At 37.8% G+C, this 13,595-nt stretch overlaps 1 protein-coding gene across 5 annotated transcripts in view; it reads right to left on the bottom strand.

The window, feature by feature from the left end:
• TRIM33 (tripartite motif containing 33) overlaps positions 1-13,595 on the bottom strand; it is a 124,718-nt gene that overhangs the window by 39,266 nt on the left and 71,857 nt on the right. For all 5 annotated transcript variants that reach the window (XM_054463290.1, XM_054463300.1, XM_054463272.2 and 2 more), the window contains exon 5: positions 1,352-1,468. In XM_054463290.1, the coding sequence (XP_054319265.1) occupies positions 1,352-1,468 (117 nt within the window). The remainder of the gene's footprint in view (positions 1-1,351; positions 1,469-13,595) is intronic.

The following is a 13,595-nucleotide window of genomic DNA, read 5'->3' as shown; positions in this document are numbered from 1 at the left end:
AGTTTAACCTAAAACAACTGAACATTTCCAAAAACAAAAACCCACCAATGGGGGGGCAGTGGGGGGGGTGGGGGGGTGGGGGGGGTGGGGGGGTGGTGGTGGTGGTGGTGGTGGTGGTGGTGGTGGTGGTGGTGGTGGTGGTGGTGGTGGTGGTGGTGGGGTGTGTGTGTGTGTATACAATCTACAAGCTCTGAGGAGCCTTTTATTTTCTTTTGGTGTTACTTAAGATAAAAAGTTCTGGCCAGGCACAGTGGCTCAGGCCTATAATCCCAGCACTTTGGGAGGCCGAGGCGGGTGGATCACGAGGTCAGGAGATCAAGACCATCCTGGCTAACACGGTGAAACCCCGTCTCTACTAAAAATACAAAAAATTAGCCGGGCATGGTGGTGGGCGCCTGTAGTCCCAGCTACTCGGGAGGCTGAGGCAGGAGAATGGCATGAACCCAGAAGGCGGAGCTTGCAGTGAGCCGAGATTGTGCCACTGCACTCCAGCCTGGGTGAAAGAGCGAGACTCCGTCTCAAAAAACAAAAAGTTCTACCATGTGTAAAGTACTATTTTCATTCATTCATTCATTCAATTATTTAATACTTTTGAGCAGCTACTATGTGTCATTTTAATCATACATTAATGAACTTTAATATTCATGAGAAGTCCTAATATTTTTGAGTCTATAAACACATATTAACCTTATTCATACCCCCAAGAATTTTAGTTTTAATTATGCCAGCTCAAAGTGTTTGTCTTTCTGGTGTAAGAGTCATAACTTTGTTAATCTGCTCTCTTATGGAACCTACTCTCACTTATTAATAAATTTACTTAGAAATATACCAAAGTAGAATACTTTTTAAATAATAAATGGTGATAATAATTATAAATACAATAGCAACAGCTAAAATCTAACTGCTTACTATGTGCCAGAAACTGTATCATGTATTCATCTTATAATGCTACTCATAAGATAAGCACTGTTTTCAAAGCTTATTTTACAAATGGGGAAATAATTTGTCCACCCGTGATACTCTCTTCTCTATACTGTATCTTCCACGCAATCTCCACTTTAAATTTTATAAGTCAACTCTCTCCATATTAATTTCTTTATTTCCACATTTAAGGTTTAACACAGACTAGAGTCTTATTAAAATAGACAAAGATGTGTCCTAAAAGGGTATACAAACGTTTGGTCAATTAAATTTTGTTTAATTGACAAATATTATAATCCCAAATTCATACCATTTCCCCCTCAAAAAAATGTTTTCTTTATATGCTTAATAAAGCAGAAAAACAGATTTAAACTGGACCCACTTCTTTTTAGTAATTCTTAAAATTATGGTTTTAAGGCAACAAACTTACCTATTCTGCACCTGAGTAGCTGCAAAATGAACATAATTCTTCTTCTCAAGAAGTTTCGCCAGTAGATTCTCAATTGCACCCTTCTGATTTTGAAAAGCTTCTTCCAAAAATTGATACCTTAAAACCAAAACAAAACCACATTTAAAACAAAACATTTATGATTAAGATTTTGGAAATTAAAAAAAGCTAAATAAGTCAATCTTGAAACCTTAATTAAGTGATCAACTCTATGCTGGCCACTCATACCTTATCTCAACAGCAACTTTTAACTGGCAATCACCCATCTCCCTCCAACTCTGACCCTGAAAGGCCATTATGAAAGAAAAAAATTACTCAGATAATGGTTGAGTGCTCTTATATTAGAGCTTTGATTCAGGATTACGCCTTTTTAAAAATTCAAATATTGGCATAAGTTGTATACATTTTAAATCATAAAGTGTAACCACATTATAGAAAATACTATAAAAGGAAGGGAAATCACTCATAGTTCCAACATCACAAAATTACTGCTACCACTGTAATATATAGTTTCTTAATCTTTTAATTATACATGTACCTATTTTTTAATAAAGACAAGGTCTATGTTATCCAGGCTGGTCTCAAACTCTTGGCCTCAAGCGATCCTCCTGCCTTGGCCTCTCAAAGTGCTAGGATTACAGGATTACAGGAGTGGGCCACTGCATGTAGCCTAACTATGCATTTTTAAATGCAATTATAACAATAATGAACATGCAAATTTACATCTGACTTTTATTCTTTATCTTGTCTTTATAATTACACTTAAAATAATTTTTCAGTTCTAGATGCCATGTACTGTCAAACTTTCCACAAGGGTTAAATCAATATAAAACACCACATCAACACCAGTTTTACTTTGTCAGCATGAATGCTATATGTTAAAATTTTCTAATCATAATAGTGCAAATATAGACTCTAAAAACATTTCTTTAGCTACTAGGAAGCTAGAATAATAGTTTTCTTTGCTACTTTTATTTCCTTTTTGTAAATTATTTATTAGGTTTTTAAGTTATTAAGTCAACAAATATTATTTAGTTTTTTTCTATGTCCTTTTTACATGGACTAAAGAATCCATTATTGTTTGTATTACTAACAAATAGTCACAAATACAAAATGATACCATACTGCGACAAGAGATATAATTCAGGTATATATAATTTACAAGAAACCACTGCCTAAATTGGCCTCAATAGCAAGAAAAGCATAGCAGAGAAGAACAGCATCTTATGCTAGGTACAGAGGCATGTTTGAGACATGTAAATACTTCAATATGGCCAAATAAAAATATACAAAAGTCAGAATATGAGACAATAACTGATAAAATCCACACATAAATACTTCAATATGGCCAAAGAAAAATATACAAAAGTCAGAATATGAGACAATAACTGATAAAATCCAGAGGCAAACTGTGAAGGGCCAAGTATAGCACACTATTTGTGCATTTAATCCTCTAAGTAATGGAAAACCTCTGAAGAATTCTAACCGGAATGTAATAATCACATTTACATTCTAGGAAAATCATCATACAGAAATATAAAAGACCCAAAGAAGGGAGTAGAAGGGAAAGACCAGCTAAAACTCTAAGACAGTAACTCATATGAGAGATCAGGGTACAGTACTGGTTGGTACAGCCAAACAAACAAGCTAGAACTGACTTTATCAGTGAGATCAGCAGATTTGAGAGGTTATGTGTCAGTTATGGCAAGGTCCATGGTACAACCTAAAAACTAAATGCCTAGCTAAGGCACAGTCAAGAAACAAATCATTGGAAATGAGTTCACAATTACTGTGTAATTGTCTATATGGGCACTGAAATCACAAAAGTAATAATACTATGAGCATCTAAATGTCCACTGTTTCTTCAATGAAAGTCTCAGCTAAGGCAGACAAGAGGAAAGACTATGAAATTGTTAACATAAAGGAAAGTTTGTTAAGATAAAGGGAAGTTTACTTAGTAGTGGGATACAAGAGGTACAAGAAGAATGGAGGACAGTAGGAGAGAAAATGTAGATCAATATGGGAATTTCTGTTTAGAAAACTGCTGGTGCACTGATTTTATTGTGGTAAAATATATGTAGTAAAATTTACCCGTTTGAACTTTTTTTTTGACTCAGAGTCTCACTCTATCGCCCAGGCTGGAATGCACTGGAACCATCACGGCTCACTGCAGCCTCAAACTCATAAGCTCAAGCAATCCTCCTGCATCATTCTCCCGAGTAGCTGGGACTATAGACATGCACTTATTTTTTTTTATTTTTTACTTTTTTGTAGAGATGAAGTCTTGCCATGTTGCCCAAGCTGGTCTTGAACTCCTGGTCTCAAGTGATTCTCCTGCCTCGGCCAAAATGCTAGGATTACAGACATGAGCCACCACATCCAGCCCAATTTAACCATTTTTAAGGAGAATATTTTTAAAGCTCAACTGTCTACAATGTTGAGCAACATTATAACTTGTGTAAGATATTAATAGCACAGGCCAGGCATGGTGGCTCATACCTGTAATCCCAGCACTTTGGAAGGCTGAGACAGGTGGATAACGAGGTCAGGAGATCGAGACCATCCTGGACAACATGGTGAAACCCTGTCTCTACTAAAATACAAAAAAATTAGCCCGGCATGGTGGTGTGTGCCTGTAGTCCCAGCTAGTCGAGATGTGGAGGCAGGGGAATCGCTTGAACTGGGGAGGCGGAGATTGCAGTGAGCCAAGATCACGCTACTGCACTCCAGCCTGGCGACAGAGTGAGACTCTGTCTCAAAAAAAAAAAAAGATACTAATAGCACAAAAAAGCACATGAATATTTTAAGAGAGTTTTTTTGTTTGTTTGTTTTTGAGATGGAGTCTCGCTCTGTCGTCCAGGCTGGAGTGCAGTGGCTCAATCTCGGCTCACTGCAACCTCCACCTCCCGGGTTCAAGCAGTTCTCCTCCTCAGCCTCCCGAGTAGCTGGGACTATAGATGTACACCACCACGCCTGGCTAATTTTTGTATGTTTAGTAGAGATGGGGTTTTGCCATGTTGGCCGGGCTGATCTCGAACTCCTGACCTCAGATGATCCGCCCACCTCGACCTCCCAAAGTGCTGGGATTACAGGCGTGAGCCACCGCTCCTGGCAAGAGGCTTTTAAAGAGGCTTTACTGTTAGATAGGGGACCCAAAGTTTGTTCCTTCGTGAAAGAGCAACATTTGATTTATCCCACATACTATGATTTCTCTACATCCAATAAAAACTATTACTATGTTAAATCTGAACAAATAAAGCAGAAATATGAGGATTCCATGCTAACCCTTTTGACTTAGCTTTATTTACACTGTGATGAAAAACAATCTTTTTGAAGGAGAATTTGATGATGTCAACAAATACACATTTGATAGAAAGGTTAACTAGTATCAAAATTCACAAAATTCTAACTCATAAAATTTAACCATGTACAAATTCCTCTTATCCCAAAATAAATATTTTTCAAAGTCCTATTTCTAAATATATCTTGTTACATTCATGTGAACAAGAAACAAGCAAACACACACTATTTTCCTAAATATGATATACCTAGGTAAACTGAATTTTCTTTAATCAAAATTACAGCTGAAATGGGGAGAAAGAATAACCAACAAATGAACTAAATGTAGTTTTGATTAATACACAAATACTTCAAAGTAATTTCTTAGATTTTAATCTTGCATTTTAAAGTAGTATTTATTTATTTATTTAGAGACAGAGTCTCGCTCTGTTGCCAGGCTGGAGTACAGTAGCACGATTTCGGCTCACTGCAACTTTGTACCTCCTGGGTCCAAGCGATTCTCCTGTCTCAGCCTCCCGAGAAGATAGGACTACAGGCGTAAGCCACGACACCCAGCTAATTTTTGTATTTTTAGTAGAGATGGGGCGTCACCATGTTGGCCAGGATGGTCTCAATCTCTTGACCTCGTGGATCCACCCACCTCGGCCTCCCAAAGTGCTGGGATTACAGGCGTGAGCCACTGCACCCAGTCTAAAGTAGTAATTCTTGTGGGCTTTCTTAGTCACAATGAACTATTCTCCATATTTCAAAATAAGTAAAATAAAGTAAAAATTATGTATGCCCAGGATTTAGTTAGGACAGACTAAGTAAAACTTTTTGTGCTTCTGGCTAGAATTATATAAACTTGGTAAAATTATCTGGTTTTGATCAGAATTAGTCAGCATGCTTAGCTTTTTTAAATTATTGAGATATAAATTATATTTAATACAGTTTTGTAAGAAGTTTATGAAAATATGGTGCTTGTGAGTAAAGGGTAGGAGATAAATAATAAAAGGGTGTTTTTTGCTGGGCACAGTGGCCCACACCTGTAAGTCCCAGGTATTCAGGAGGCTGAAGAGGCTGATGTAAGAGGACCACTTGAGCCCAGGTCAAGGCCAGTCTGGGCAACATGCATACAAATATACATGGATGGGTGTTTTTTAAAAGGCTGAGAATCACTTCGCTAATAACTTCAAACTTCTGAATGTACGTTATGGTCTTACTAAGTCCTGTGTTCTACTACTCTACTTCCCAAGTGATACAGTACTATTCTTAGTAATTGTCACTGTATATAGTAAGTTTTGATTTTGGCACATCTAGGGAAAAATGCATCATAGTGCTTTATATCCAAACTGAATAAGAGAACCTTTTTAATAAAACCCAGTTTCATTTTTCTTCAGTTATTCCATTTTTTGAATTACATTAAATTTCAAACATATATTAGAAATCTAATTCCACTGAATCGATCACCCATTTTCAAGAAGTATCCATTCATAGCTGATTTTATCTATACACCCATCCACTCCATCCCTTAGACTACTGTGAAGAAAATTCCAAACATCATACTTTATCTAGACATTTCTCAATCTATAGATGGCAACAGCCTATTCTGATAACTTACTACATTTTCAGGCACTGGGCTAAGTATCTTAACATGCATTCTCTCATTTAACCTTTAGAAAAACTTAATGACTTAGATACTACTACTATTTTCATAGTTAAAAGCTGGATGACTTTGACAACTCTCTGTGTCTCACTTCTTCTCCAGTAAAATATAGAACAATCATCATATATACATGCACAGGACTGTCCTAAGAATTAAACTGGTCAAAACACACAAAGCAAAGCACTTAAGGCATACTAAGGATTTAATGCTTGCTATCACTGTTATTCTTAGCAGTAATTTTAAAGGATTTATACTGTTAGAATTTATATTGTTGCAAATGTATATTGTTCGTTATTTAAAGCTCTATGTGAAGGGGAGATGATAACAACCGTAAGAGTTCAGGAAAGGGACAGAGGGTAGGAAATGTGAGCAACTGTGAGGAAAATCTGAAAGGGTAGAAATTTCTATAAAGTATGGGAAAGACATTAAAATCCTCACATAAATAGAACAGGGACCAAAAGCTAACTCTCATTAAATCTCAAAAATCACAGTGACATCACCTGATATTTCAATTACCTAAGACTTCATTAGAACAGGATGTCACTTTCTATTGCTGTCTTCAAAATCATTTATCTTTTCTTCTGTAATAATATCTAATCTTCTGGCCAGGCACAGTGGCTTACGCCTGTAATCCCAGCACTTTGGGAGGCCGAGGTGGGCAGATCACGAGGTCATGAGTTTGAGATCAGCCTGACCAACATGGTGAAACCCCGTCTCTACTAAAACTACAAAAATTAGCTGGGCATGGTGGTGCACGCCTGTAATCCCAGCTACTCAGGAGGCTGAGGCAGGAGAACTTCTTGAACTTGGGAGGAGGAGATTGCAGTGAGCCGAGAGTGCGCCACGGCACTCCAGCCTGGGTGACAGAGAGACTCTGTATCAAAAAAAAATTCTAATCTCTGTTAATCCTATCCAAAATGAACCCCCCCATCAAAAAAAACAGTGAGCAGTGAAAAGTCATAAGTATATTAATATATGTATAATTGGCATCCCCAAAGGAGAAAAACAGAGGAAGAGAAAAAATATTAGAAATAGTAGTTATGGATAAAAGTTTTTCAAATTTGATGACCTATAGCTCTAAGAAGCTCAACATCCCCCAAGCACAAGAAACATTCAGAAACTACACTAAGGTATATAATTTCCAAACTGTTTAAAACCAGTGATAAAGAGAAAATATTAAAAGCAACCAGAAGAGAAAAAAGATACACTGTATAAAAATGAACAAAAATAAAACAGATTTCTTGATGGAAACAATGAGAGTGCAGCAACATCTTTCAACTACTCAAAGAAAACTTTCAGCCTTGAATTATTTATCCAGAAAAGTTAATATGAAGGTGAAACTACTAGGAGTGATAAAGATGTTCACTATTTTGACTGTGATGATGGATTCACAGTCCGTCACCACAAAGCAGAGATCCAAAACCTATACCACTACAAAGCAGAGATCCAAAAGTGCTATGACCTTAGCATAAGGGTACAGTAAGAGTAACCTGCCCCTCTATCACCTCAAAAAGATTGAATGACAATAACAATGATTCTGTGGAAGAGGAGAGGGGAGACCCTCAGAAGTTGTATCCACAAAACACTTCACATGTGAATTTTCAGACCAAGTGCACATCATCTTGGTGGTTCAAAACTTCATTCCGAAAATTTAACTGTCGGAAACTGGTAGTGCTTCCAGTCAATAGCAACAGGAAATTCAATCCTTTATTGTGGAAAGTATCTTAATTTTAGACAAAAAAAAAAAAAAATTGCATAATTTTTCAAGGAAAGAGGAAAGTTCATAGTTTTAAAAGACTACATATATAAGGAAAAATGGCACCCTAAGCAAGAATCAACAGAAATAACAGGAAGAACAGACTCACTAACAGAGGCAAAATAAATACATGTACTCTATTTAAAGAATAACACATAGCTAAAATGTTCAGGCAACTATTTAAAATTTTAGATGAAGTATACAAAATACCTCTTTGAACTTTTTTTGCTATCTAAAAATAAAGTTTTTAAAAGGGGGAGGAGCTGGCTGATTTAAAATATTTAAATTATAATGGATGGGTTTTAATGGCAGTTTAGACATAAAGAGAGTATTTGTGAACTGAGATTGTTCAGAGAAAAGTGTCTCCCTGTTTTGCATTTTCAATGTAAAAAAGGGGGGAATACAAACATTAAGAGAAATGGAGAATGCATTGAGGGGAGTCTAACATACATCTAACTGGAATTCCAGAAGAAGGACCAACAAAGAATGCAACACATGGAATATGTGAGGAGATTACTGATTGAAAGACACAATCATAACGCACATTTTTAAAGACATCTTTGTTATTCTTTACACAGTTTCTTTAGGTATACTTCTGTGTATAAATTATGTATCTTGTGACTCTTAAAAGACTTTTAAGACTCTTAAAGTACAAAGGCCAGGCATGGTGGCTCACCCCATAATCCGCAACAATTTGGGAGGCTGAAGTGGGAGGATCGCTTGTGGCCTGAAGTGCAAGACCAGCCAGGGTAATAAAGCAAGACCCTGTCTGGACAAAACATTTTAAAAAATGACTGGGGGTGGTGGCACATGCCTGTGCTTCCAGCTACTTCAGAGGATCACCTTAGTCCAAGAGTTTGAGGCTGCAGTGAGCTATGATCACACCACTGCTCTCCAGCCTTGGTAACAGAGTGAGACCTCATCCCCTTAAAAATAAAAAAGTATGTAGACATTATTGATATGAACTAAATTTGCCTATTTGCCAGGAAATATTCAAAGGGTAGGGATACCACAGTAAATAAGGTAAAATAAGGTCCTGTTCTTCCTTTCCTTACATTTTAATTAAGGAGAAAACAAAAATTTGAATAGGGTGATGTGACAGAGAGGACTAAGTGGCCAAACATTCTACATTGGATACATGCACAGAAGGGAACTCTTGAAGACGTGATGACACGTACAATTATTTCAAAGATAGGAACTAGGCATGCACAGAGAGATAACAGATGAGCTGTAAATAATCAGAGGCAAAGCTGCATTTTTGCAAAGGAAAATGACCAATTGGTTTTATTCTTTGCAATAATTTTGCCAATTAATAAAATTTTCACATGGGATACTTCTCAACTCATCTGCCCTCTTTGCCAAATGGGTAACTTTTATCTGTGGAACTAACGACTCTGAATGTGTTTCTTCCTCAAGTCTTCTCTCCTGATATTCTTCTCTTTCAAGTTAACTCTTAGTCATAAGGAATTATTCTCCTTCTAGCCATAAGCAATGATTCTGCTGGGTAACTGACTCATTGAACCTATGGGCTCTTCAGATAGTTTGATATCCTAATAGGATCAGAAACTATAATATTAAAATTAATGAGGCTATGTTTCAGCAATACCCAAATGAATTAATTCAAATTTTAAAGAATACTCAGAGATGAACTATTATGGAACGAAATACTCAATATCAGTCTCATACAGACTATACAACTCCAAGATAGCAAGGACAGAGCACATTTTTTCATTATTGTATAGCTATCACCTAGCAAGGTACCTGGTATATGGTGAGTACTCGAATATCTACCGAACAAATGAGATCAATGAATACTTATTTGTTGAGTGAAGTTCAATAAACAAACCATTTTGTCTGACAATAAGTGTACCCCATGAAAAAATTATGCTTGGATAGGAAATCTTTATTTGTTGCCATAGCTCTGAATCTAGCTCCCTAAGAGGACTGATGGTAGATATGTACTTACATATCACTTCTACCAAAAATGTATTCAGATTCTTCAACTACTTGGATTGCATCTGAAAGAACTTTTAGGGTCGGGCATGGTGGCTCACTCCTATAACCCCAGCACTTTGGGAGGCCGAGGTGGGTGGATCACCTGAGGTCAGGAGTTTGAGACCAGCCTGGCCAACATGGTGAAACTGTCTCTACTAAAAATACAAAAATTAGCCGAGCATGGTGGTGGGCGCCTGTGATCCCAGCTACTTGGGAGGCTGAGGCAGGAGAATAGCTTGAACCCAGGAAGTGGAGGTTGCAGTAAGCCAAGATCGCACCACTGCACTCCAGCCTGGGCGACAGAGCAAGACTCTGTCTCAAAGAAAAAAAAAAAAAAACTCTTAGAAGAATTTACAGAAGAACTAAAAAAGTGAGTTTCAGCAAAGGTTCTTTTAAAGCTATGAATAATGCAAACTACCTGGGATGATTTACCAGTATTCTTAAAAGACTGTAAAAACAATTTTTTATATCCAGGCCATAATATAAGATTCTTATCTAACTAGCCTGGAATAGGAACGAGGCATCAATATTTTTTTAAAATCTCCCTAAATAGTTTTAATATAAATTTAGAATTGTGACTATCTGCTCTCAAGTTTATCCATACAAAATCTTAATTCAAAAATCCAATTCTAAGAAAAGCTATTCCTTCCCTTCCTTTTCTTCTTTCCCTTCTCTCTTCCTCTCTCCCTCTCTCTCTCTCTCTTTTCTTTTTTTTAAATAATGGAGATGGGGGCCAGGTGCAGTGGCTCACACCTGTAATCCCAGCACTTTGGGAGGCTGAGGTGGGCAGATCACAAGGTCAGGAGTTCGAGACCAGCCTGGCCAACATAGTGAAACCCCATCGCTACTAAAAATACAAAAAAATTAGCCTGGTGTGGTGGCACGCACCTGTAATCCCAGCTACTGGGGAGGCTGAGGTGGGAGAATCGCTTGAACTCAAGAGGCGAAAGTTGCAGTAAGCCGAGACCATGCCGTTGCACTTCAGCCTGGGTGACAGAGTGAGACTCTGTCTCAAAATGAATGAATGAATGAATGAATGAATGAGATGGTGTTTCACCATGTTGCCCAGGCTTGTCTCCAACTCCTGGACTCAAGCGATCCACCAGCCTCAGCCTTCCGAAGTGCTCAGATTACAGGCATGGGCCATTGTACCCTGATGAAAAGCTATTTCTTTAAGAAAACACTTTAGAGAAACCTCACTTATATCATTCAAGTAACTACCATCATAAACTATCTTACTCTTTAATAAAAATATCTGATACTAGGTTTTAAGTAGCCACTCTCTCTTAAACAGTATCCTCAAAAACAATCTAAAATTACTCTTCTCTAACTATACACAAAACTGCAATAGGGTATAAAAAATATTAAGGTGGAGCCAGGTGTGGTGGCTTATGCCTGTAATCTAAACACTTTGGGTGGCCAAGGCAGGAGGATCACTTGAGGCTAGGAGTTCAAGACCAGCCTGGGCAACACAGTGAGACCCTGTTTCTTTAAAAAAAAAAAAAAAAAATTAATGTATTAAGGTGGAACAAAGGTGACTTTCACTTTCGGCCAGGACACAGTGACTGGTACCAGACTAGCCCTTGTCACCAAAAACTATAAAAGAAGACAGAAATACATGAGACAACGATATTCAGTCACTGAACCACATGTAGACAAAAATCTACATTCCTTTAGAGAGCATCATAATCATCCTACCTCTCTGTCTGTAGACAATTTTATGATAACTGGAACAGGGGGCTAGAGACCAAGTAGAGCAGAGGCAAAAATCATGGTGTGGGCTCATGAGTGGCTGAAATCCATGGGGCAGGGCACTGGAATGGAGGGAGTGATGTAGGATGAGAATGGGGAACAGAGGGTAGATAGAGGGAAGAGAAGATATTGAATATGTGTGAATTCCTCACAAGTCCTTGGTCAAAGTCTGGGCTATATATGATAGGGTGAGATTACACAAAGTTTAGCAGACTGCAGTTGCTATAAAGTTGACACTGGAAGAGAAGAACTAGAGGTCATGGAGTTCTAGAAGAATTCAGCTTGAATTCTATCTTCAGAGGAGAAAGACTTTGTTAATCTCCCTGGGATCTACCTGAGAAACCGGAAAGGTCACTCTTAAAGGACTATACCCCAGAGTAAGCTCTACCTTAGGCCTGTCCTGTCCTAACAAAACCTAAATAAAACCAAGCCTTGACAAGATCTTCTAAGAAACAAGGTTCAGAAATTGGGTACCACCAACTTAGAAAAGCTTGGGAAATGACTTGGGCTTTCTACAGATCTTCCCTAACAAAGCATAAAACCAAGCATACACAAGCTTACAGTAATTTAAATGCCTACAAGAACAATCAAGTCTTCAGAGGAAGATAAAATTTCTAGAATTCCTACAGTGTATTGTCCACAATGTCCAAATCACAATAAAAAATTACCAGGCATTCAAAGAAATAGGAAAGCCTAACTCACAGCAAAGAAAAAAGTACTCAATACAAATTAACACCAAGATGATCTAGATGCTGTAACGAGCTAAAAGTTTAAATGGGCTATTGTATATTTATTCAAACCTTTAAATGAACATAGGTTCTTAGTGAACAAACTGACAGGAAATCTCAATAGATAGTTGGAAACTACTAAAAGAATAAAAGGAAATTCTAGAAAAGTACAATAACTGAAATGAAAAACGTCACTGGATGGACTTAGCAGCAAATGGGAGATGTCTGAAGAAAGGGTACGTGACCATGAACACACATCAATAAAAAGTATCCAGTCTGAAGAAGAGAGGGAGAGAATAAATTCAAGAAAAATGAACAATCATCAGGGACCCTTGTGATAAAATCAAATAGTCTAACATACGTGTAACTGAAGTCCTGGGAGACTTGGGGTGTTTTTTGTTTTTGGAGATAGGTCTCACTCTGTCACCCAAGCTGGAGTGAGCAAGTGGCATGATCACAGCTCACTGCAGCCTCAACCTCCTGGCCTCAAGCGATCCTCCCACCTCAGCCTCCCAAGTAGCTGGGACTACAAGCATGCACTGCCATGCCTGGCTAATTTTAAAAATTTTTCTGGTAGAGATGCGGTCTTACTATGTTGCCCAGGCTGGTCTTGAACCCCTGGGGTAAAGTGATCCTCTCACCTCAGCATCCCAAATTCCTGGGATTACAGGCATGAGCCACCACAACCGGATGGAAAATCTGTTTTGAGGAATAATGGCCAATTTCCCAAATTTGATGAAAATCAGCTCAGCAAACGCCACAGAGGATAAACAGAAAGACAAACATATCTAAAAACTTCATGGTCAAAAGGGAAAGGCCAGAGAAAGAGGAACTCTTGGAAGCAACCAGAAAAAAAGCCATAAATCATTCAGGAAGGAACAATACGAATGACATCCAAAACAATGGAAGCCAGAATACAAAGTAGTAATATCAGTATCTTTTTAATGTTGAAAGAAAAAACTGTCAACCCAGAATTCTAGAGCAAATTATCCTTCTAAATTGAAGATTTTTTTTGTTTTTGTTTTTGAGACAGAGTCTCGCTTGGTCACC

This window comes from Pongo pygmaeus, chromosome 1 (genome assembly GCF_028885625.2).
Source record: "Pongo pygmaeus isolate AG05252 chromosome 1, NHGRI_mPonPyg2-v2.0_pri, whole genome shotgun sequence".
NCBI classification, from domain to species: domain Eukaryota; kingdom Metazoa; phylum Chordata; class Mammalia; order Primates; family Hominidae; genus Pongo; species Pongo pygmaeus.
Note: the sequence above shows the minus strand (reverse complement) of the source record. Positions and strands in the feature narration are given on the sequence as shown.